The sequence below is a fragment of the Mustelus asterias genome, chromosome 16, assembly GCF_964213995.1.
Source record: "Mustelus asterias chromosome 16, sMusAst1.hap1.1, whole genome shotgun sequence".
Taxonomy (NCBI): domain Eukaryota; kingdom Metazoa; phylum Chordata; class Chondrichthyes; order Carcharhiniformes; family Triakidae; genus Mustelus; species Mustelus asterias.
This window is the reverse complement of record NC_135816.1, coordinates 92,169,373-92,194,327: the sequence shown is the minus strand read 5'-3', so window position 1 is coordinate 92,194,327 and position 24,955 is coordinate 92,169,373. Positions and strand designations below refer to the sequence as shown.

The window sequence follows — 24,955 nt, the reverse complement described above, 5'->3', positions numbered from 1 at the left end:
CAGATGCTGTTCAATCTGAATTGAAGGTTCAGTGGAAGAGGTGGATTTGGATGGTCGAAACTGCTCATAGTCCATAGAACCATAGAATAGAATCCCTATGGAGCAGAAGGTGACCATTAAGCCCATTGAGTCTCACCAACTCTCCGAAAGATCATCTTACACAGACCAGGCCCAAGCATGAAGTGTCTGCTGCTTTCCAGGCCTTTTCCTTTTCCTTCACTATTATCGTCAGATAGCTCACAAATTATTTGCGTACATCATCCTCCAAGATGCCTCCATCAAGAGGTCCATTTGCCTTACTAACAGTGATAAAAATGGGATTGTTGCTATGACAGGGTCAGTTCTGGAATGAGCAAAACACCGCAGATGCTGGAAACTGAAACAAAAACAGAGGATGCTGGAAAATCCCAACAGCTCTGGCAGCATTTGTAAAGAGAGAAAGCACAGTTAACATTAAAGCTAAATGGACTCAAGCTGCTAACGCTTCTTATGGATGCAGTGAGCTCTGCTGAGTTTTGTTTTCTGTTCAGTTTCAATTCTGAAATACTGTCAGTCTGATCTTAAGGCTTCCTGGGTTAGCGCACTGATCCAGATCTTCCATCTAATATCAATCCATATTCACAACGGTTCCAGATTTTTGCATGATTTCTGATTTCAAAAACATTTAAACACTTGGAACCTGATTGGATTTCTCCCTCCACACAACTACAGATATTGTTCTTCAGATCAGTTATCCCTTTCTAATCAGTGTTGTTCGGAATGATGACACTATTAACTTTCTCTCTAACCTGTTCTAATCTTTCTATTGATTCATTTAATGAAACCAAGGACTCTCTTTGATATTGCCCTTTAAGTCAGCCGTTGGATTATTTCTGTATTATTCCATTATGTTGCCACAAATATTAAAATGTTTGCTGCACACCCACAGGGTTTAATCTGTTTAAAGCCACAAACAGAAAAGTCCAGATTTCTGCTGGGTTTGGGTGAAATCAGCTTTTGAAATTATAAAGTCTCATCCAATGAAGGAGATCCGAGCTCAGCCCCGCCCCTCATTCGCTCATATTGGTTGAGGCAAGCCACACCCACTTCTTCCCGTCTTCCTTCTCCTATTGGTGCACAGCTGCTGTCAATCACTGCCAGCATTGTGATCTGGAGCATGCGCAATGCGTCCGCTGGAGCTTGACATCAGAGCGCCTGAGCAGCGACGTTGATCAACTTGGAAGCAGAGAGCCTCTTGTTTGTCCCGGAGAAGTTGAGAGGGGGCATTGGGCGAGAGGATTTGGAAACACTTTTTGAAATAATTCCTCAGAGGCTGCTGTCCCTTCACCAGATTCTCTTCATTTACAAACTTATCTCCTAAGATTGCTTCAGGTACAGAATCAGAATCCGGAGTGCCAGTAAACCTGACAATCCACATATATACACATTAAATATATACCCTTGATTGGGCAATCAGTACCTCAATCAAGGAACTCATCCTCCCATACTCCCTTTTTGATACATGGGATCCCGGACTTGCTGGTCTCTGACAATGGGATGTATTTTGCCAGGTTCATGAAGTTGAACGGGATATGAGATATCAGTATAGCACCATACCATCCATTGTCACGGAGAGAGCGGTCCAGACTTTTAAAAAAAATCAGCCGGCAGCCTCAATGGACACCAAGCTATCTGATTACAGGACAACTCCCACATGCCACTACAGGAATGATGCCCACAGAATTGCTCATGGCAGCCGACTCCACACTAGATTGAGTTTGACCTTCCTGAATCTGGAGGTGAAGGTGGAAAAGCAGCAAGAAGCCTAATGCAGACGTCATGACAACAACAGCTGGGAGAGGTAATTGGAGACCGGTGAAAAGGTACTGGTAAAGAATTATGCCAAAGGGCCCGCATGGCCACTAGGAACAGTTGACTCTAAGATGGGGCCAGTATCCTACAAAATACACGTGGGTGAGGCCCTCTAGCAAAAAACATCTGGACCAGGTACAGGCCTTGATATCACAGTTCACCAAGGAGGCCCACCTCCTGAACCTTTTTCTAACGTCGGAACTGTTTCCTCCAACTCAGTGTCTAGACATGGGTGTGGTGTATCAAACAGGCACTCATCACTTATAACGAGAGCACCAGAGTTCCGCTTCACTCAATTTCTCAGAAGGCAATGGAATAGCCGCAGTTTCGTCTGCAGCGTCCAGTTCGGACTCTGAGGTCCTAACTACTTACGATGGAGAGGCAGGGCTGGCCAGTCTGGGAGGGCTCTCCTCAGTTCTCGGCCCACTGGGCATGGTAGGCTCCTCCGGGTCCCTTGGCATAATTCTTTACCAGTGCCTTTTCACTGGTCTCCAATTATCTCTCCCAGCTGTTGTTGTCATGACCTCTGTATTGGGCTTATTGATGCTTTTCCACCTTTGCCCCCAGATTCGGGAAGATCACACTCAATCTCTTGTGGAGTCGGCTGGCCTTGTGCAATTCTGTGGGCATCATTCCTGTCGTGGCATGTAGGACTTGTCCTGTAATCAGATAACTAATGAGAGAGCTTGGTGTCCTTTGAGGCTGCCGGTTGCTTTTTTTAAAGAAACTTTTAAAGTCTGGACTGCTCTCTCCGTGACAATGGATGGTATGGTGCTATACTGATATCTCATATCCCGTTCAACTTCATGAACCTGGCAAAAGACATCCCATTGTCAGAGAGCAGCAAGTCCAGAATCCCCTGCATCAAAAAGGAGGTGCAATTTTTCTCTATCATTATTGTTGTGGTTACCTAAAGCATCCCATGAATGTCCATCCACTTGGGATGGATAGATATCCACATGTAACTGAGTCCATGGTCCATCAGGCCATTCCCATGGGTGTAGGAGACTGCTGGTGGCAACTTTAGTTATTGCTGGCATCGATCTACAAGCGCCACTATGTCCGTGTCTATTCTGGGCCACCAAACATTTCTTCTTGCCAACATCTTCATTTTGGTGTCCATGCTTTAGTTCAGGCAGTGTGGAATGGCAGCCCTGACTCAGAACAACCCCTGATAGCAATACGCCATATTTTACTGTGAGCTGCTCTCCTACTGCAATATGGGAGGAATTGGGGCAGTACTGGCCTTTCCAATTCTCTCGTCAGCACTAATTGTTTGACTTTTCTGAGGACCGAGTGCTTTTGCACCCACAAATGTATGTTATGCGTAGCCACTGGAAGAGTATGCAGAAAATTTATGGCCATTACCATCTCTTCTACTTGTGATACCATTGGTGGGATGTCTGATAAAGGCAGCCTACTCAGGGCATAAGCATCTGCAATGTAGCCTCCCAACCGACGTTCAAACTGACAGCTATCGGCGGCCAATAATATCGTCCACCGCTGGAATTGGGTCACGACTATCAGTGGCATTGCTTTGTCCTGTCTTAGCAGCCCCAGTAGCGGCTTGTGTTCGGTGCCAATCAGAAATTTTGGCCCATAAAGGTATTGATGGAATTTTTTCACTCCAAATATTACTGCCAACCTTTCTTTTTCAATTTGGGCATACTTTCTTGCCACTATAGCCAAGGTCCTAGAGGCATATGCAATTGGGCGTTCCTCTCCATTTGGCCATCTATGTGTGCTAATCAATGTACTTAGACATTCAACAATGATAGCTGTTGCTTTACTCTGTTAAATACCAGATCTTGATGGGTGGGCTATTCCCAAGCTTGACCCTTTTTTAGCAGTTGATGTAGTGAAACCAAGTTGGAGGCCTGGTTCAATTTAATTTTCTGTGATACACCAGCAGCCCTAGAAACGACCGTAACTCTTGAGTTGATGTGGGAGTCAGAGCATCTTTAATCACCCGTATCCGGTGCTCCAAAGGGTGTCACACAGAAACATAGAAAATAGATGCAGGAGAAGGCCATTCAGCCCTTCGAACCGGCACCTGTCCTAGGACCTCAACTGTTTACAATCAATATAAATGATCTGCAAGCAGAGACAGAGTATAACATAGCAAAATTTGTGGATGATACTAAAATAGGTCAGAAGACAGGCAGTGAAGAGGAGATAAATATTTTATATACAGATATTAATAGGCGAGAAGAATGGACCACAATCTGGCAGATGGAGTTTAATGTGGATAAGTGTGAGGTTATCCATTTTGACTGAAAAAAAATTGAAAGGCAAATTACTATCTCAATGGAAAGCAGATTCAAGATTCATCTGGGCAAAGGGATCATGGTGTCTTTGTTCACAAACCACAGAAAGTTGGTATGCAGGTGCACCATGTAATTAAAAAAAGACAAATAGAATCATCGATCATAGATACCCTACAGTGCAGAAAGAGGCCATTCGGCCCATTGAGTTTGCACCGACCACAATCCCACCCAGGCCCTACCCCCATATCTCTACATATTTACCCACTAATCCCTCGAACCTACACATCTCAGGACACTAAGGGGCAATTTTAGCATGGCCAATCAACCTAACCCGCACATCTTTGGACTGTGGGAGGAAACTGGAGCACCCGGAGGAAACCCACGCAGACACGAGGAGAATGTGCAAACTCCACACAGACAGTGACCCAAGCTGGGAATCGAACCCAGGTCCCTGGAGCTATGAAGCAGCAGTGCTAACCACTGTGCTACTGTGCCGTCTGAATGTTAGCATATATTGCAAAAGGACGAGTATAAACGTAGAGAAGTGTTGTTGCAATTGTAGAGGGTGTTGGTGGGGCCAGATCAGCAGTATTGTGTCCAGTTTTGGTCTCCTATTTGAGGATGTGCTGGTATTGGAGGCAGTTCAGACAAGGTACACCAGATTAATTTCATGGATGAAAGGATTGGCATATGAGAAGAGATTAGCAGTTTGGCCTTATATTCACTGGAGTTTAGAGGGATGAGAGAGGATCTGATCGAGGTATATAAAATACTAAAAGGAATTGGAACGTGAATGTAGATCAACTACTTCCCCTTGTGGGACAATCTAGAACAAGAGGTGACAGGTATATGTCAAGAGGTGACAGATTTAAGACTGAAATCAGGAGGAAGTGCTTCTCGCAGAGAGCTGCCCCATAGCATGGTGGAGTCTGAATCATTAAGTGTTTTCAAGAAGGCGATAGATATATTTCAGGTAAAAAAGAAAATGGTTAAAGGGATTATGGGGAGCAGGTAAGGAGGTGGATTTCAGACCTGGAAGAGATCAGCCATGATCTGATTGAATGGTGGAGCAGGCTCGAAGGGCTGAATTGCCTACTTTGGCTCCTAATTTCCATGTTCCTATTGGACCAGCCAACATGCTTCCCTTCTTATCACTAAATTTGTGGAGTGCATGAAACAAATCAAAATAATTTCTCTCGCATCCAACACCAATTGATTCTGCACCGGATTAAAACAAATGGAATCTCCTGCCTGACTGCTGGGGAATATTTGCTGATAACTCCCAGCAAATTAATCTGAGGAAAGAGTTTAATTCAGATTAAGACTGAAGTCAATAGTAAATCAATTGGTTAAAACGGACTGAGTTAGATGATTGGTACATTCGATAATGGGAGACACAGAGAGAGCATAAGAAGAGGGAAATCAGCATGGGGGAAACTGTCAGAGAGGGAGAGAGTGAGATCTATTTCCAGGAAATAATTAACCTCATTAACATGCAAAATGAGTGCCTTATTTAATCAACTCATATATACCTATGCCCAGGAATAGCTTTACTTCTGAGCCATTTTTACAAACACAGCCATTGCTGTATTTGAAACGCTGCAGGCAATTTACGCAACATGTTTCCACAAACAGCCCTTCGAAAATAATCAGCTTCAGTTTATTCAGTGATGTGGTCTGAAGGGTTTACCTGGACCAAGGGATCAGACTGTAAGAAGCTGACAGCACTCAGACTCTACACAGGTGCCCAGTGTGAGGAAAAGGCCCCAGTCACACAGGTCAGTTCTCTCTGCATTGCCTCTATCCTGAATGTTGCCACTGAAAAAATTGGTTTAAATTCCCACAAACTAGCCATTGGTGGGGACCCTGTGCCTCAGCACTGTGTTTTATTGCAAGTCTGCTTCTGCAACCAATACGCAAAAACCATCACGCAAACCAGCTTCTCATCCATTGACTCTGTCTACACTTCCCGCTGCCTCGGCAAAGCAGCCAGCATAATTAAGGACCCCACACACCCCCGACATTCTCTCTTCTACCTTCTTCCTTCGGGAAAAAGATACAAACGTCTAAGGTCACGTACCAACCGACTCAAGAGCAGCTTCTTCCCTGCTGCTGTCAGACTTCTAAATGGACTTACCTTGCATTAAGTTGATCTTTCTCTACACCTTACTTATGACTGTAACACTATATTCTGCACTCTCTTGTTTCCTTCTCTATGAATGGTATGCTTTGTCTGTCTAGCGTGCAAGAAACAATACTTTTCACTATGTTAAAGCTGTCAGGCGCTTTGACAAAGGGTCATCTGGACTCGAAACATCAACTCTTTTCTCTCCCTACAGATGCTGCCATACCTGTTGAGATTTTCCGCATTTTCTCTTTTGGTTTGAACAAACCAAGTTTATTTAAGAATACAGTTAACATGTATAGTAAAAAATTAGTAAGTACTTTTATCAATTACAAACAATCAAGTTAATGTATACCCCTTAACAAAGATATCTACAATGTTCCAATCAAACCAATCCCACAGGCAAAAGACGCTTTTCACAGGTTAAACACAGCACAGACTAATACTCACGTGATATTGGAAATTGAGTCCTTTGGTTGAAGTCTGCAGTTCTCTGGATTCACTCCGAACAGTTTGAAGCTTCCCGAAACACCAGCAACAGCAGATTTTCAACTTTCAGGAAAACAAGATCTTGATCTCAGCTAACCAACAGAATTTTCAAAACAACAGGGAGAGAGGGAAAACACTTATTTTTAGCTTGATGTTGCTTCTTAAACTGAAACTCAAACCTGCAGCTCAGAACTGTAAATGAAGCCTTAAACTCACTGGGAAAAAAAACCTCTCCAAAAACACATGACCATCCTCCTAACAATTCAGGATCGGAAAACTAATCCCAGAATAAACACAAACAACACTATTTAAGCCACTTAAGTAGCAATAAAATGACTCATCTCAGTCAGCCCAACAACAATGATATCACTGAAATTGTGGGAGCTGCAGAAATCATGTTTAAAAGAAACATCTTTCTTAAAGGTACTCTATCACAAGAGTCTGAACAGATTGAACAACTTGACGGTCAGTGAGGCTGGATGCAAAAGTGAATCATTTCCCACATAAGATCATCAGTCAGAACATTGAATACAGGTGTTGGGACGTCTTGTTAAAGTTGGACAAGACATTGGTAAGGCCACACTTGGAATACTGTGTGCAATTCTAGTCACCCGATTATAGAAAGGATATTATTAAATTAGAAAGAGTGCAGAAAAGATTTATTCGGATTCTACCGAGACTTGATGGATTGAGTTATATGGAGAGGCTGAAGAGACTGGGACTTTTTAATCTGGAGCGTAGGAGGCTGAGGGGTGGCCTTATAGAGGTCTATAAAATAATGAGGGGCATAGACAAGGTAGATAGCCAATATCTTTTCCCAAAGGTAGGGGAGTCTAAAGCTAGAGGACATAGGTTTAAGATGAGAGGGGAGAGATACAAAAGTGTCCAGAGGGCAATTTTTTCACACAGAGGGTGGTGAGTATCTGGAACAAGCTGCCAGAGGTAGTAGAGGCGGGTACAATTTTATCTTTTAAAAAGCATTTAGATAGTTACATGCGTACGATGGGTATAGAGGGATATGGGCCAAATGCAGGCAATTGGGATTTGCTTAGGGGTTTTAAAAAAAAAGGGTGGCATGGACAAGTTGGGTCGAAGGGCCTGTTTCCATGCTGTAAACCTCTATGACTCTATAAGATGAGAAACATCTGCCTGGTATGAACCCCCGAGTTAGGGATTGAAGCCCTTACTTACAACAGGAATGGACGTGACAATAAAGTTCAGATACTGAGCAGCTTCATTGAGAGAAAGGCAGGACAAACTTATAGATTAAAGGTAAAGGCTGAGATTTACAGCACAACGTGAACTATACACATCCCACATCCTATCTGGCCAGCAGATTGCACTTCTTTACTCATAGCTTCTGGTTTTCTTGTGTAGTTTCCAGCTTTCTTACTTCTTTCTTAAATTTTCTGTCTTCTTTGCTTTGTTCCCCTTGTAAGATCTGTTCTTATGCCGGAAACATCCCCCCACTAGCTCCACTGAAGCGACCAATTGGAATAGTCTTTCATTTCACTAGAGAGGGGTGGCACGGTGGCTAGCACTGCTGCCTCAGAGTGCCAGGGACCCGGGTTTGATTCCCAGCTTGGATCATTGTCTGTGTGGAGTTTGCACATTCTCCCTGTGTCTGCATGGGTTTCCTCCGGGTGCTTCGGTTTCCTCCTGCAGTCCAAGGATATGCTGGTTAGGTGGATTGGCAATGCTAAATTGCCCCTTAGTGTCAGGGGGACTAGTTAGGATAAATGCATGGGGTTTGGGAATAGAACCTTGGTGGGATTGTGGTCGGTGCAGCTTCGATGGGCTGAATGGCCTCCTTCTGCACTGTAAGATTATATTACTGTTCAATCATAGCTTTGTTCATGTGAACAGCATTCACCTGTTCATGCGAGCTTGCACATTCCTCCGTGATTACAGATAATTTCTGCACTTCCACAATCTGACAGCTCAAAACTAGTACAAACCAGGTCAAAATACAGCATCACTCCCACAGATCCAACCTTATAAACTAACACAAGCAAAGAAAGAACACACAATTCCTACAGCCTACATTAACACGTAAAGAACACAACTCCTCTCGGTTACATTAATACACAAAGAAATAACATAATTCCTCGATTATATTAACACAGAGAGAAAGAACATAATTCTTACAGACTGTACCTGGGTGACTGAGTGAATCTTTACACAAACGGAGTAAGTGTTATGGTTTCCCCTCGCTGTGAATGCTCTGGTGTTTCTGGAAGTTGGATGATTCGCTGAATCTCTTCCCATAACACTGCATGTGAGTGTATTTTCCTCAGTTTGATGGCACCACTGAGTTTCAGGCTGAGATGGAGAACTGAATTCCTTCCCACAGTCCCCACATTTCCATGGTTTCTCCCAGTTGTGGGTGTCCTTGTATCTCTCCTGGTTGGACAATCAGTTGAAGCCTTACATAGGATTACACAGGAAATACAGCACAGAGATGCCCTCTCCCTCATCAGTACATTGATATTATTCATTTCACCTACTCCCTGTGGTAGTGAGTTCCACATTTTCACCATTTTCTGGGCAAATAAGTTTTTTTTTCCAATAATGGACTTCCCCACATTGCTGATGTTAAATGTGAGGCTATCCCAAAATGTAATTTAATTTGGTATATAGTGAGAAATGACGTGCATCCCAGGGAGTAATGGTCCAGTCATTTGTGATCAATTAATAAAGAATATTTATTAGCTTAAAAGGGAAAAATAAACACAGGACAAAAAGGAGTATAATACACAACCTTACACTTAACTACACTGATGGCTATACAAATACACACATTCAGCATCACATGAAGTTACCCCTTTGGTCCCACGTATGTACATTTCCTGAACTTTTGAGATCCCCCATTACCCAAACAACATCCGATAATATACAACTCTTTTAGCTAAACTCAACAGATAGTTACCACACTACGTTTTCAACATTTGGGAAAACCATCTACAGTTTCAGCAAAGATGTAATCTTCTCTGTTTGAGTTTTGGATTCTAACCAGCCGCCTTGCAACAGTAACTTGTTTTTGGAAGACTTTTCTGCAGCTGGGTGAGGCCTTGATACTGCCTTTCTCTCCAGTTAATAATGCTGTGAATAAATCATTTATTCACTTTGATATTAGCCCCCCATGGACCTTGCTTTTAGTATACAAGTGTACTTTCCTTAAATCTCCATGTTGAAGTTAACCTCTTCTGTACTCAATTTTTCTCCCTTAGTCACATAGATAAAAACATGCTTTTCTCACTGGTATACTAATTCACACATCAAAATCACTTCAGACAGTTGTTCTTCTCAATCCCATCTCACTTTTTATTTTAAAGCAATTTCACTGTTAATCTTAATCAATTCCGACCAATAATAAATATCTTCTGTATTCGCTGTCAAAACCTTATAGCAATTTAAAGACCTCTCAGGTAAACCCTCAGATGGCTTTCTTCAAGGGAAAATGATCCAGTTTGTTCATCTTTTCCTCTGGCATTTCCATGATCATTCTTGTTCATTTTTCTCTGCACCCTGTCCAGCGTTTCTATGTGCTTTCTACAACATGGCAACCAACACTACACACAGAACCCGGCTGTTGGGTTTATGTTGCGTATCAGATAGGATTTGCTTTTGCTTCAGTGACAGATATCATCTCTGCTGCACAATTCTCAAACCAGTTTTTGTTGCAAGTTCCACCTTTACCAAATGTTGCTCCCGCTGTGCCAGAATGATTCAACTCAGTAACTTCCAAACTTCGTCAATATCAATGTTGATTGAAGAAGTTTTTATTGATGCTCTTGTAAAATATTTTATAATTTTGTTTCTTCTTCCTTCATAAGTTAATCACACAATGGAGGTGTCACTGTGAAGAAAGTGGGAGTCAGAAATAATTGTCAGCAAGGATTAATCAGCACTTTCTAATGGGAGATGTTAATCAGTTGAATCTCTCAGAAACTGAACGGTACTTTTTGCATCAAAGACCAATTTAGGATTGGAGTAAAAGTTCACAGTTTTATTGTGAAGTTCCTTGAGAGAGTTGTATTCAGGGGAAAGATCACAGATGATGGGGACATTGCAGGCTGAAAGTCAATGACATCTGCTGCCAGTTATGGGATTGTGAACATCTGCAGAAACAAACGCAATATTGTCAGACTATCAGTCCTGAATGTGATTAACAGCAGCAAAAACAGCAAACTCCAATCTCTGCTCTCACTTGTGAATTTGCTCGTGCCTCAGTAGGTGATGTGACTGAGTGAATCCTGCCCCACACAAGGAACAGGTGAAAGGTCTGTCTCCGGTGTGAACTCGCTGATGTGTCAGTAGTTGGGATGACCAAGCAAATCCCTTCCCACATACGGAGCAGGTGAATGGTTTCTCCCCAGTGTGAGTGCGTTGGTGTTCGTAAATGTCGCTCGACTGCCTGAAACTCTTTCCACAGGAAGTGCAGCTGAATGGCTTCTCCTTGGTGTGTGTTTGATGGTGTGACTGGAGGTCGAGTACTTCACCGAATCTCTGCCCACACACAAAGCAAGTGAATAGTCTCGATGCTGTGTGAATTCGCTGGTGTTCAGTGAGGATGGATGAAGATTTGAACTTCAGTCCACAGGTTGTGCAGCTGAATGGCTTCTTCTCAATGTGAACTCGCTGGTGTGAGCGAAGACTAGATGACTGAGCGAATCCCTTCCCACACTCCGAGCAGGAGAATGGTCTCTCCCCGGTGTGAACGCGTCGATGGATTTCCAACCGGGATGGATAATTGAATCCTTTACCACAGTCTTCACATTTCCACGGTTTCTCCATTGCGTCAGTGCCTTTGAGTCTCCTGCTTGGTCAATCAGTTGAAACGTTGCCCACACATGGAACACATGAACAGTTTCTCCTCCCTGTAAATGGTGTGAGATGTTTTTCAGCCTCTTCAACTGGTTAAAGCTCTTTCCATAGTCAGCCAATGGAACACTATCACTCGGGCATGTGTGTGATTCGGTGCTTTTCCAGTTATGCTGATCTTTGAAAAGTTCTCCCACAGACAGAAAAGACAAATATTTCTCTTTTCACATTGCAAATCTGATGATATTCAGGTCCTAGTGAACTGAGGGTCTCTGTGAGATCATGCTGTGATGTTTGGTTTGAGCTCCTTGTCTGTAAATCCACCCAGGAATATCCTGGAAAAGAAGTTCACAGAACTCATCACTGTAAATACAGGATAGAAATTCTAAACAGATAATTCCAGATTCAATGGAAAATGTTTTCATCATTGCCTTCACATGAAATCCTCGTTTCACACACTCTCCCTCCTCCCTGTGCTGGAATGCAAACCCCAGACTGACCAGCTGTGCAATATTTCACAGGATTGTTCCATATTTGAGAGCAGTCCTGGGCTTCATGGTTCCAGAACACTATTTGTGCCATAAACTGGCCGATTCTGGTTGCACAGTACCCCGTCCCCCACTGGTTCTGTCTTCCAATAGCACTGCAACCAACAGCACTGCACCCCTACCCCACCTCATTGCCTTTACAGCAGTGATAGCACCTAACCCAATACCTTCCCACCCATTCAATTGGACTCTCATGGCAAACTGTCCATCAATTTTCTCCACAGGAGTTGGCCACCATATCAAATCCATCACACCACTTCCGCCATTCTTTTCCTCCACTCCCAATTGTCTCTCTCCTCCACTCTGGTTGGGCACAGTTCTCAAGTTCCTTGTGCAGATTGAATATAATCAATTAATCAATTGTTTTCCCTCCTGGTCACTGGGACTCTGAAGCCCCGCCCAATTTATATTGCTTCACCAAGATGGTAACATGTAAAGCAAGAAAATTCTGGAGATGCAAAAACAGGATCTGTAGGTTTCATTGAGGGTTTGGGGCCTCCAGCAGGTGTTTCTGAATCCTCTCCACCCACCTCCCAGGGTTTCCTTCCGGCCTAGAGATCAGAATCCACCCGAAGTAGACTGACCTATTGTCCCTCCTCCCCCGTCCTCTCATATCAACCATCTTCCACTCACTGAACCAGGATGGTGATCATTAATCTGGGCCTGTCCCCAGGATGGAGGAGCCGTACAGCTGCAAACCACGGAGCTGACACTGATCCTGAAACTTTGCAGATCCACAAAATGTTTGCAAATCCACCCAATGTCCAGCCTCTGGCTTCACCGCTCCCTCTGGATAAAAGCAAATTCCTGCGGATGCTGGGATCTGAAACCAAGAGAAAATGCTGGAAAATTTAAGCAGGTCTGGCAGCATCTGTAAGGAGAGAAAAGAGCCGACGGTTTGACTCCAGATAGCCCTTTGTCAAAGGTAAAAGGCATAGAAAATGGGAGACATGTATTCTGTAGGGTGAGGGAATGAAAAATGAGTCATAGCCACAAAAACAAAGGGAAAGGCTGCTAATGGCATCCATAGAGGGAATAGAAAGTGTGAATGGCCAAATGGCAGAGCTGAAATCAGAGGGTAAGCTGTGACAGATGAAGATGTGGGGGAATGGAGAAGCTGGGTGAGAGAGAAGTAAAATTGAGAAAAAAGGGGGAAAAGGGAAGCAAAGGGGGAGAAAAGATAAGGAAAGGAGGGATAACATATGGGAAAGAGTGGGGGGAAATAAAGAGAATAAAAAAAAGATAGCGAACAGTTAAAAATTAAATAAAATGAAAACAAAGGGGTCGAGGTGGGGTAGGGCGAATCATCGGAAGCTGTTGACTTCGATGCTCAGACGGGAAGGCTGTAATGAACCTAGCTGGAAGATGAGATGCTGTTTCTCCAATTTGCGTTGAGCTTCACTGGAACATTGCAGCAGGCCAAGGACAGACATGTGGGCATGGGAGCAGGATCAAAGAACAAAGAACAAAGAACCGTACAGCACAGGAAACAGACCCTTCGGCCCTCCAGGTCTGTGCCGCTCCTTGGTCCAACTAGACCATTTGTTTGTATCCCTCCATTCCCAGACTGCTCATGTGACCATCCAGGTAAGTCTTAAACAATGCCAGCGTGTCTGCCTCCACCACCCTACTTGGCAGCACATTCCAGGCCCCCACCACTCTCTGTGTAAAAAACGTCCCTCTGATATCTGAGTTATACCTCACCCCTCTCACCTTGAGCCCGTGACCCCTCGTAATTGTCATCTCCGACCTGGGAAAAAGCTCCCCATTGTTCACCCTATCTATACCCTTCATAATTTTGTACACCTCTATTAGGTCTCCCCTCATTCTTCATCTTTCCAGGGAGAACAAGCCCAGTTTACCCAATCTCTCCTCATAGCTAAGACCCTCCATACCAGGCAACATCCTGGTAAACCTTCTCTGCACTCTCTAAAGCCTCCACGTTCTTCTGGTAGTGCGGCAACCAGAACTGGACGCAATACTCCAAATGTGCCCTAACCAGCTGCAACATCAGACTCCAGCTTTTATACTCTATACCCCGTCCTATAAAGGCAAGCGTACCATATGCCTTCTTCACCACCTTCTCCACCTGTGCTGCCACCTTCAAGGATTTGTGGACTTGTCCCTCTGTGTTTCTATACTCTTGATGGCTCTGCCATTTATTGTATAACTACCCCCCTACATTAGTTCTTCCAAAATGCATCACTTTGCATTTATCCAGATTAAATTCCATCTGCCATTTCTCCGCTCAATTTTCCAGCCTATCTATATCCTGCTGTATTGTCCGACAATGTTCATCGCTATCCGCAAGTCCAGCCATCTTCGTGTCATCCACAAACTTGCTGATAACACCAGTTACACCTTCTTCCAAATCATTTATATATATCACAAATAGCAGAGGTCCCAGTACAGAGCCCTGCGGAACACCACTGGTCACAGACCTCTAGCCGGAAAAAGACCCTTCGACTGCTACCCTCTGTCTCCTGTGGCCAAGCCAGTTTTCTACCCATCTAGCCACCTCTCCTTGTATCCCATGAGCCTTAACCTTCTTAACCAACCTGCCATGAGGGACTTTGTCAAATGCCTTACTGAAATCCATATAGACGACATCCACGGCCCTTCCTTCGTCAACCGATCATGTGTTAAAATGGCAAGCAACGAGAAGGTCAGAGTCCTGATTGCATACAGACCGAAGGAAAGCAATCACCCAGTCTGCGTTTGGTCTCTGCGATATAGAGGAGACCACATCTGGAGCAGCGAATGCAATAGACCAAATTGAAAGAGGTGCAAGTGAAACGCTGCTTTGCCAGGACTTAGTGTTTTGGACCTTGGATGGTAAGCATGGAAAAGGTAAAGAGGCAGGTTTTAGAATTTAGAATCCCTACAGTACAGAAAGAGGCCATTCGGCCCATCGAGTCTGCACCGACCGCAATCCCACCCAGGCCCCACCCCCATATCCCTACACATGTACCTGCTAATCCCTCTAACCTACACATCCCAGCACACTAAGGGCAATTTTAGCATGGCCAATCAACCTAACCCGCACATCTTTGGACTGTGGGAGGAAACCGGAGCACCCGGAGGAAACCCACGCAGACACGAGGAGAATGTGCAAACTCCATACAGACAGTGACCCAAGCCGGGAATCGAACCCGGGTCCCTGGAGCTGTGAAGCAGCAGTGGTAACCACTGTGCTACCGTTGGTGTTACACCTTCTGCGATTACATGGGAAGGTGCCATGAGTGACGGGAGAGGTGTTGAGTATAGTGGAGGAGTGGACTAGGTAATCCCGGAGGTAACGGTCTCTGTGGAATGCTAACTGAGGGAGTGAAGAGAAGATGTGTTTGGTGATGGCATCATGCTGGAGTTGGCAAAAATGGCAGAGAATTATGCTTTGCATGCGGAGGCTGGTGGGGTGAAAACTACCCTTATTCTGGCAGGGAATGGAGGGGGTGAGGGTCATGGTATAGAAGATGGACCGCACGCTGTTGCGGGCCCTATCAACAACTGTAGGTGGAAAAGCCCGGTTGAAGAAGGAGGAGCACATATTAGAAGCACCACTTTAAAGATGGCGTCAGTTTCTGAAGCTGTCACCTGGAAAAACCCGAGCATCTGACTCCAGTTCAAATGCCGCATCCGGTATCTGAATTCGAGTGTTAGTGTCGACACGCGGCGTTTATACGAAAGCTTCGAGCCCAATTGCCGGCTTCATCCATTCCTCTCTCATCACTCACCCGACTTTAATTTACCTGCACACCGTTGACACCAATCACCTCAGTCTTGCGCCATCATCGTTAGTGCGCATACTCCAGCTCAAAATGCCCAGATAATTGACAGCAGTTCCGGACCAACAGGAAAAGGAGGCGGGGCTGGAGGACCAAAAGCGAGCCGGTGGTCCGTCAACCAATCGGAGAGAATGAGGGGCGGGGCTAAGCCCGGATCTCTCTCAATGGAGCAGAGATCCAGGCTCGTGCAGTGGTTGCAAATCCTACCGTAGAAGCTGGTGGAATTTCATTGCAATTCATAAAATCTGGAATTGAAAGCTCATCTCTTTAAGAGTGACTCGAAATTATTGTCACTTATAAAAACCCATAAAGATGACCAGTGCCCTTTATGGAAGGAAATTTGTGCTTCTTACAGAGTTCGGGCAACTATATGGCTGATTCAAACTGTCCCCTGAAATGACCCAGCAAGCCACTCAGTTCAAGGGTAATTAGGGATGGGCAACAAGTTATGCCCTTCCCAGTGATGCCCACATCGCATGAAGGAAATATTTGGACAATTGCCCATTGTTACTTCACTCTCTCTCACTCAAGGGCTGTTATGATCAGGGGCAGTCATCCACCTCTAAGGAGGAGGTGGGGTACTTAGTGTGCACCATCACATTGTTGCTCCACATCATTGGCACAAACATCCATGGGATTGATGTCCCAAAACTTGCACCTGTTATTTACTTCTCTGATCCTCAGCCTAGTCAATGTCAGTCCCAAAATCTCCTCCTTCTCAGAGGTTGATGGTTGTCCTCATCGTGGCAGGCCTTGACTTCTGTGAGAGAGAAGAGTGATCCGAGGAGAGTGTGCATTCTACATGTCCTTCAGACTACTTTGTACTACCAGTGATGGACACACAAGCACTACATTGTGTGATGACCAGAGGGTCTCTTGTTCCCTTGAACCACTCTGTCTCTCAGCTCCACAGCTCATCTCACCGTCAGTGATTGTGCTTAGATTGCTTCGGGTCTCCCAGCTCCATTGCTTTATCTTCTATTGGCATAAGAATTGCAAGATCTGTTCTGGTTCTTTCCCTGAAATCACGTGCTCTCTTCAATATAGATTCCGACATATTAAAAATATCAAGGGATGCCAACATAGTGCAGGAAAATGACGTTGAAGTAAAAGAGAAGCTATGATCTTACTGAATGGTGGAGCGGGCTCAAAGGACTGAGTGGCCTGCTCCTGCTCCTATTTCTTATGTTTGTATCACAAGGGAAATAAAATATATAACTAGGGAAGTTTTGCTACAGTTTTAGAGAGCCTCAGTTAGACCACATTTTAAGTAAGGTGTGTAGCTTTTGTCCTTTTACTTAACAAAGGATATAACTGAACTTGAACCAGTTCAGAGAAGGTTCACTGAACTGATTCCTGGGATTAAGGCTTTTATTTTATGAAAAAATGATTGACCAAATTGGGCTGATACATATTGGTGTTTAGAAGATTGAGAGGTGACCATATTGAAATGCACAAAGATGCTGAGTGACTTAACAGAGTGGATGCAGATTCGGTTTAACTGGTTGGAGATCTTCAGGCAAGGCATGGGGGGATTGTACAAGGTTGTCAGTAGGTACCCTGGAGTTTTTCAGGAGGGCCAGGGGAAAATAGAAGGAGCCAAGGCCCAGATCTGTGTTAATCCTGATGTTGCACCAAGGTAATTCAGAGCCAGACCAGTCCCTTACTCCATGCTGGAGAAGGTGGAAACTGAACTAGGGTGCCTTGAAAGTTTGGGCCTAATAAGGCCTGTGCAATTTGCAGAATGGGCCACATCCATGTTTGTAAGCTTGACAAATCAGTTCATCTTAGCAGGGACTCTAAACTGACAGTCAACCGGGTCTCCAAATTTGATAGGTCCTCCGTGCCCCGGATCGAAGATCTGTTCGCTTAGTTAACAGGTAGCAAGATGGTCTTGAGAAGCGCCACAAGCAGAAGCTCTTTCTAAGGTTAAACATCAATTACTGAAATCAATTTACTGGCCGGAAGAAAGAACTTATTTTAATCTGTGGCATTTCCCTATACGGGGTTGATTCATTGCTGTCACATTGCTGGAAAGATGAAACGGAGAAGCCCATCACGTATGCTTCCAGGACCCACTCGGATGCAGAACAACAATATTTCACATTTTAAAAGAAAGGTTTCGGTGTGAAGAAGTTCCAGCAATACATCTGCAATGGATGGTATTTTTATAGTTACGGACCTTACTCGGCCTCTTTTAAAAGGACAAAGCCATTTGTCCCAATCACCTGCATTCAGATACAGTTCTGTACATTGGCAGCTTATGAATATATTCTGGAACACTGCCCTGGGACCCTGATAACTAATGCGGATGCACTGAGCCTGACTCCTTTACCAGCAATAGAAGAGGGTGGATGACTCTGATCTTTTTGGAGACCTTGCAAGTGTCAGCAAGGCAAATTGAAGCCTCGACCCAAAAAGATCCAACTCTCCAACATGAGGCACATGATTTGACACAGGGGATTTCAACCACCCTGTACAGAAATGAGGGCTGAGGTTGAGATCATTATTTGGGGGTCCCGAGTAATTCTTCTGCTGCCAGGACAATGTCAAATATTAATAGAACTACATAATGGCCACCCAGAAGTATCAAAAATGAAGATGCTGGCCAGGCCACATTTGATGGCCTGAAACCAAAAGAGAAAATGCTGGAAAATCTCAGCAGGTCTGGCAGCATCTGTAAGGAGAGAAAAGAGCTGACGTTCATAGTCCAGATGACCCTTTGTCAAACCTTGTCGAGCTTGGATGACAAAGGGTCATCTGGGCTCAAAACGTCAGTTATTTTCTCTCAATACAGATGCTACCAGACCTGCTGAGATTTTCCAGCATTTTCTCTTTTGGTTTCAGATTCTAGCATCCGTAGTAATTTGCTTTTATCTGGTGGCCTGATCTTGATTCTGATATCAGCTTCATCTTGATTCCAATATATTAGATGTGGTAACGCAATGTGATCTATGCCAGGAAAATAAAACTCCCACCTTCAGCTACCCTACATTCATGGGAGTGGGCTGGTAGGTCATGGGTGTGTGTGCATGCGGACTTTGTAAGTCTCTTTATGGGTTATATGTTTTTAATCATGGTGGATGTACACTCCAAGAGGTCAGAGGTGCACTGCATGAGCTCGATGGCTATGTAGGATATGATCAAGAAATTGCAGCACACATGGAATACCATAAGTCCTAATTTCCAATAAAGGTGTGGCCTTACTCGTGGTGATTTACAGAGCTTCATGCTCTCCATTGGCATTCAACACATACGGACTGCACCTGATCATCCATCATCAAATGGGCTTGCAGAATGAGTGGTTCAAACCTTCAAAATTGGTATGAAGAAAAAACTAGCAGCATCCGTAGAGACTAAACTGGCATGACTTTTTTTTGATTATGGGACCACACTGCACAACAACAACAGCTCAGTTGCTCCAACAGAGCTGTTTGTGGGACAATGGTTTCATACCAGATTGTGTTTATTATTCCCAAACTTGGCGGGGAAGGTGTAATCCCAACAGGAAAACTGTGAAGTTGTATGAACTAAGTAAGGGCATGATGGGAAAATTGGTCAACTATTTGTTACAATATAAAGAACGGCTGACCAAAGCTATTTCAAAATGCCAGACCCCTGTAAAAGTTAATAAGGCTGTATGAGTAAATAAAACAAGATAAGGTCAGGGAGGAAGGAGTCACCGACCTTCTTCTGTTCCATCAAAGAACAAGATAAGGGTATGAATAATGGGACAACGAGATCTGGTAGGTCAGCAAGTTAAAACCTGATTAATGATATTGCTCACGGTTCTATTACTAATCGAATTCCTGAATATGCTCTGGTCACGAAAACTGATAATAATTATGTATAAATACTGAACCGTTTCTCTGTGTAATTGCGGACTTGTGGAAGAATCAGCAGCTGTGTCAACTGCTCTCTGACCCCAAGTTTCAGCCATATACTGCATGCAGTTATTCTTAAATAAATCCTTGTTATATTGACGGAACAAATTTTGTAGAGTCTATCTTTCACAGTTAGGAAGCAGGAAAAGTTTCTACTTCAACAAAACCAAAAAGGAAAATTTGATTCCACGAGGACAGAAAGAACTTTTGCAACAGGTGATCTGGTTCATGTAAGCAACTTCAGGAATGGAACCCAAGGATCATTATGGAATAAATGGGATCAGTATCTTACAACATCAACATTCAGGTAAAACCATAAAACAGACCATTTCAGAAGCAGGGAGTCCTTGCCTGTGCCACGCACACCATTAGCCATGGCAAAAACTGCTGCCAGTGACAGCCCTTGGGTTGAAACCAATTCCGCGTTGGCGTCTCCAGATAGCGAAGGTACAGACTAGGTGATGGAGGCTGAAGAACTGGGCCATTGAACTGAAGTAGAACCCGAGGAGGAACCTGCTTTGGTAATTCTACGATGCTCCCTCTAGAAAAGAAGGTCCCCTGTTCGCTTTACACCATCTGACCCAACGCCACCTTGAACGGACATCCACCTGAGTGATAAGTGCCAAAAATGACATCCATGCAGCAGGACTAAGGGGGAGGCATGTTACGATGAGCACGAAGGCAATGGGGGATTATTAATAGAAATACCCACGGGCTTGGTGGAGTATGAGCTGCCTTATTGAGCAAGGAGGTATGCCCAATGGGAAGCAGCCAGTGGGGGTTCTTAAGCCTGTAACTTTACTTGGACCTGGTTGCAGGTCCCAAGGTGAAGACTGCCTGACTATAAGCTGTGGGAGTGACGTTTTCCTTTGGTGCACAATAAAGGGTGTTGGTGTCGGGAAACCGGCGTGTGGCTAAATTACTGCACTACCAATTTCACTTTCATCCTTATTCGAATTTACGGCTTTAAATTTAATATTCTTTGCTGCACTCATCTTTTGAACACATCAGGACATTGATACTAGCTCACCTCCTCAGCAATCTCCATTCAGACTTACTTGATTTGATGGGATGATCTTCTCCTCCCATCCGAAGGGAACAGGATTTCCCTCTGAGCCCGAGCCGTCAGGAGGAGTACCTCTCGGGAGGCAGCACTAAACGGGCTGCAACCCTTAATCAGCCATCATAGATTCCAGTAAATTCCCAGTCATGAGCTTCAGCCCCACCACAAACTCCATTCCTGAGCCAATGACCATCCCAGGCCCCTCCCCAATGACTCAGGGTAAGGAGATGGGAATCCTGTGCTCTTGTCTTACCCCATCATCACTTTTGTGATTTAATCAGTCCTGCAAATCCCTTTTGTGATTTAATCACTCCTGCAATTCCATTTTGTTTTCTTTCTCCCACCCCCTCAAACATCAAATCTGTCAATTCATTGCTATTTCCCAGTTCTAATGAAAGCACAAGCTTATAACTCTGTTTCTCTCTTCACAAATATTTGCCTTACCTCCTGAGTATTTCCAGTATATTCTATTTATATTTCAGTTGCAGCATTTATATTATTTCTTCCTTTTATATGAATGGAAGTTGTTCTTTTTTAAATGTTTCATACTGTACATTATTATTGCTTTTAATGGTTTACTGAAAAACACTGGAGATTTATTCTTGTTATTTTTCTCTCTCCGATCCTGAGTCTGAAAGAAAACATTCTCACAGATTCTTGTGCCGAGGATCTCGCCTCTGGCCTCAGTACAAACCAGTAACTGACAGAACTGGACCTGGAATTAAACTCCTTCATGGACCAATCTGTTTCCGCTCCCCGCCACCTCATGTGAAGGAGTCTGAACCTGATCAAGTGAGCATTTGTCTTATTTTTAATTTAATAATTAAAACATAAATTGGACTTTAAAATATAAATGGGTCTCGATCTTCTAAGCAGCATAAATGAGAAACGGATTGGCACCATGCACGAAAATTCTCCCAACCTGAAACTGCTGCATGTTTCTACTGGGATGTTCAGGGCACTGACCCCAGGGAGCTCCATTGGAGTAGAGTCGGGACAGAGATGGCACATTCCTATTTACAGCACTAGTTGCTACATGTAAGGTTAAAAGTCCAGTGTTTTAATTAATGTTAGTTAATGGATGAGTGAATGGATTGGTGGGTGAGTGGTTGGTTGTGGGGGAGGATTGGTCAGAATAGTTGTGTCAAGTTGGCTTGTTAGCCAGGGGTTCAGGAGGGTAGTTGGTATAAGGGTTGATTGAAGGGAGGGGTGGGGTGTCCAGTTGGGTAAGGGGAAGCTGGTGGAGTCATCGAAACATCAAAAATACAAGCAGGAGGAGGCCATTTGGCCCTTCAATCCTATCCCCCATTCATTATCATGGCTGATCATCCAGCTAATCCTGCCTTCGACTCATATCCTTTGATTACCTTCGCCTCAAATGTTCTATCCAGCTGCTTCTTGTGTGGTAGCTATTTCTACAGGCTGACCACTCCCTGGATGAAGAAATTTCTCCTCATCCCTGTCCTAAACCATCGACCCTGTATCCTCAGATTGCGACTCCTGGTTCTGGACACCCCTATCATCAGGAACATCCTTCTTGCATCTATCCTGTCTGGTCCTGTTGAATTTTATAAATTTCCCTGCTCATTCTAGGGGAATTTCACAGTAACTTCATTGAGGTGTTAATGTAAGCCTCACTTGTGACTAATAAATAAACGTTACTTCTTCTGAACTCCAGCAAATACAATCTGAACCAATTCAATCTCTCGTCATACGCAAGTCCCCCCATTCTAGGGATCACTGTGGTAAACTTTGTCTGCACTCCCTCTAGAGCAAGAACATCCTTCTTCAGATAAAAAGATGAAAAGTACACATAATATTCCAGGTGTGGCCTCAGCAAAGCCCTGAATAATTGCATCAAGACATCTCTGCTCCTGTACTCAAATCCTCTTACTATGATGGCCAATGTACCATTTGCCTTTTTTACTGCATGCTGCACCTGCATGCTTACATTCGGTGACTGGTGTACAAGGGCTATGGAGTCATAGAGGTTTACAGCATGGAAACAGGCCCTTCAGACCAACTTGTCCATACCACTCAGCTTTTACCAGTAAGCTAGTCCCATTTGCCTGTATTAGGCCCATATCCCTCTATATCCATCATACCCATGTAACTGTATAAATGCTTTTTAAAACACAAAATTGTACCCGCCTCTACTACTGCCTCTGGCAGCTCGTTCCAGACACTCACTATCCTCTGCGTGAAAACATTGTCCCTCTGGACACTTTTGTATCTCTCCGCTCTCAACTTAAATCTATGACCTCTGGTTTTAGACTCCCCTACCTTTGGGAAAATGTTGACTATCTATCTCATCTATACTCCTCATTATTTTTTAGATTTCGATAAGATCACCCTGAAGCCACCAACACTCCAGGGAAAAAAACTTTTAGTCTATCAAGGCTCTCTTATAACTCAAACCATCAAGTCCTGGTAACATCTTATAAATCCTTCTGCACTCCTCCTAGTTTAATAACATTCTTTCGATAATAGGGTGACCAGAACTGTACACAGTATTCCAAGTGTCGCCTTAGGAATGTCTTGTACAACATCAAGTCGTTCCAACTCCTGTATTCAATGTTCTGACCAATGAAACCAAGCATGGCAAATGCCTTCTTCACCACCCTGTCCATCTGTGACTCCACTTTCAAGCAGCCATGAACCTGTACCCAGAGATCTTTGTTCTATAACTTTCCCAAACGCCATAACATTAATTGAGTAGGTCCTGCCCCGATTCGATCTACCAAAATGCATCACCTCGTATTTATCTAAATTAAACTCCATCTGCCATTCATCGGGCCACTGGGCTAATTGATCAAGATCCCATTGCAATCCGAGATAACCTTCTTCACTGTCTACTATGCCACCAATCTTGGTGTCATCTGCAAACTTACTAACCATGCTTCCTAAATTTTCATCCAAATCATTAACATAAATAACAAATAACAGTGAACCCAGCACCAATCATTGAGGCACACTGCTGGTCACAGGCCTCCAGTTTGAAAAACAACCGTCTACAACCACCCTCTGTCTTCTGTCGTCAAGACAAGGATTGGGTACCTTGCCCTGGATCCCGTGAGATTTACCTTATGCAGCAACCTACCATGTGGTACCTTTTCAAAGGCCTTGTCCATGTAGACAACGTCTACTGCACTTCCCTCATCTACCTTCTTGCTTACCTCTTCAAAAAAACTCAATCAAATTTGTGAGACATGATTTTCCACTCAAAAAGCCATACTGACTGTCCCCAATCAGTCCTTCCCTGTCCAAATGCCTGTAGATCCTGTCTCTCGGAATACCTTCTAACAACTTACCCACTACAGATGTTAGGCTCACTGTCTGTAATTCCCAGGCTTTTCCCTGCAGCCTTTCTGAAACAAAGGCACAAGATTTGCTACCCTCCAATCTTCAGGCACTTCACTTGTGGCTGTTGATGATTCAAATATCTCTGCTAGGGGACTCGCAATTTCCTCCCGAGCGTCCCATAACACCCTGGGAGACGCTTCATCAGGTCCTGGAAATTTATCTACCTTGATGCACTTTAAGACGTCCAGCACCATCTTGTCTGTAATATGTACACTCCTCAAGACATCACTATTTATTTCCCCAAGTTCCCTAACATTCATGCCTTTCTCAACAGTAAATACCAATGAGAAATATTCATTTAGGATCTCACCTATCACCTGTGGATCTGCACATAGATGACCTTGTTGATCCTTAAGAGGCCCTACTCGCTCCCCAGTTACTATTTTGCCCTTTATGTATTTGTAGAAGCTTTTTACATTCTCCTTTGCCTTATCTGCCAAAGCAATTCCATGCCCCTTTTTGCCCTCCTGATTTCACTCTTAACTCTACTCCGACACCCTCTAAACTCTTCAGTGGATCAAGGGACACTTGATCCCAGCTGCCCAGGTATGTCATATACCTCCTTCTTCTTCTTGACCAGGTCCTCAATATCCTGAGTCATCCAGGGTTCCCTACTTCTACCGGCTTTGCCCTTCATTCTAAAAGGAAGGTGCTTACCCTGAATCCTGGTTAGCACACTTTTGGAAACCTTGCCTGCCAACAGACTCCCCTAATCAACGTTTGAATGCCCCTGGCTAATACCATCAAAATTGCCCT

At 44.0% G+C, this 24,955-nt stretch overlaps 1 protein-coding gene across 4 annotated transcripts; it reads right to left on the bottom strand.

Moving 5' to 3' along the window:
• Positions 1-9,423: 9,423 nt before the first annotated feature.
• LOC144505296 (uncharacterized) lies at positions 9,424-15,937 on the bottom strand. 4 transcript variants are annotated; one of them, XM_078231393.1, is made up of 3 exons: positions 15,854-15,905; positions 12,738-12,927; positions 9,424-11,891 (listed from the first exon to the last, which is right to left on the bottom strand). In XM_078231393.1, the coding sequence occupies exon 3, from the start codon at positions 11,527-11,529 to the stop codon at positions 10,939-10,941; it is 591 nt and encodes a 196-aa protein (XP_078087519.1). In that variant the 5' UTR covers positions 11,530-11,891; positions 12,738-12,927; positions 15,854-15,905; the 3' UTR covers positions 9,424-10,938. The 4 variants fall into 4 exon arrangements, with proteins under 4 accessions (XP_078087519.1, XP_078087518.1, XP_078087520.1 ...); XM_078231392.1 differs by lacking the exon at positions 12,738-12,927 and having other exon boundaries at positions 15,854-15,937; XM_078231394.1 differs by lacking the exon at positions 12,738-12,927 and having other exon boundaries at positions 15,839-15,903.
• Between the last annotated feature and the right edge of the window lie 9,018 nt (positions 15,938-24,955).

Coding starts and splice junctions, on each gene's coding strand:
- LOC144505296 (XM_078231392.1), bottom strand. CDS start 11,529: ATGGAGAAACCGTGGAAATGTGAAGACTGTGGTAAAGGATTCAATTAT.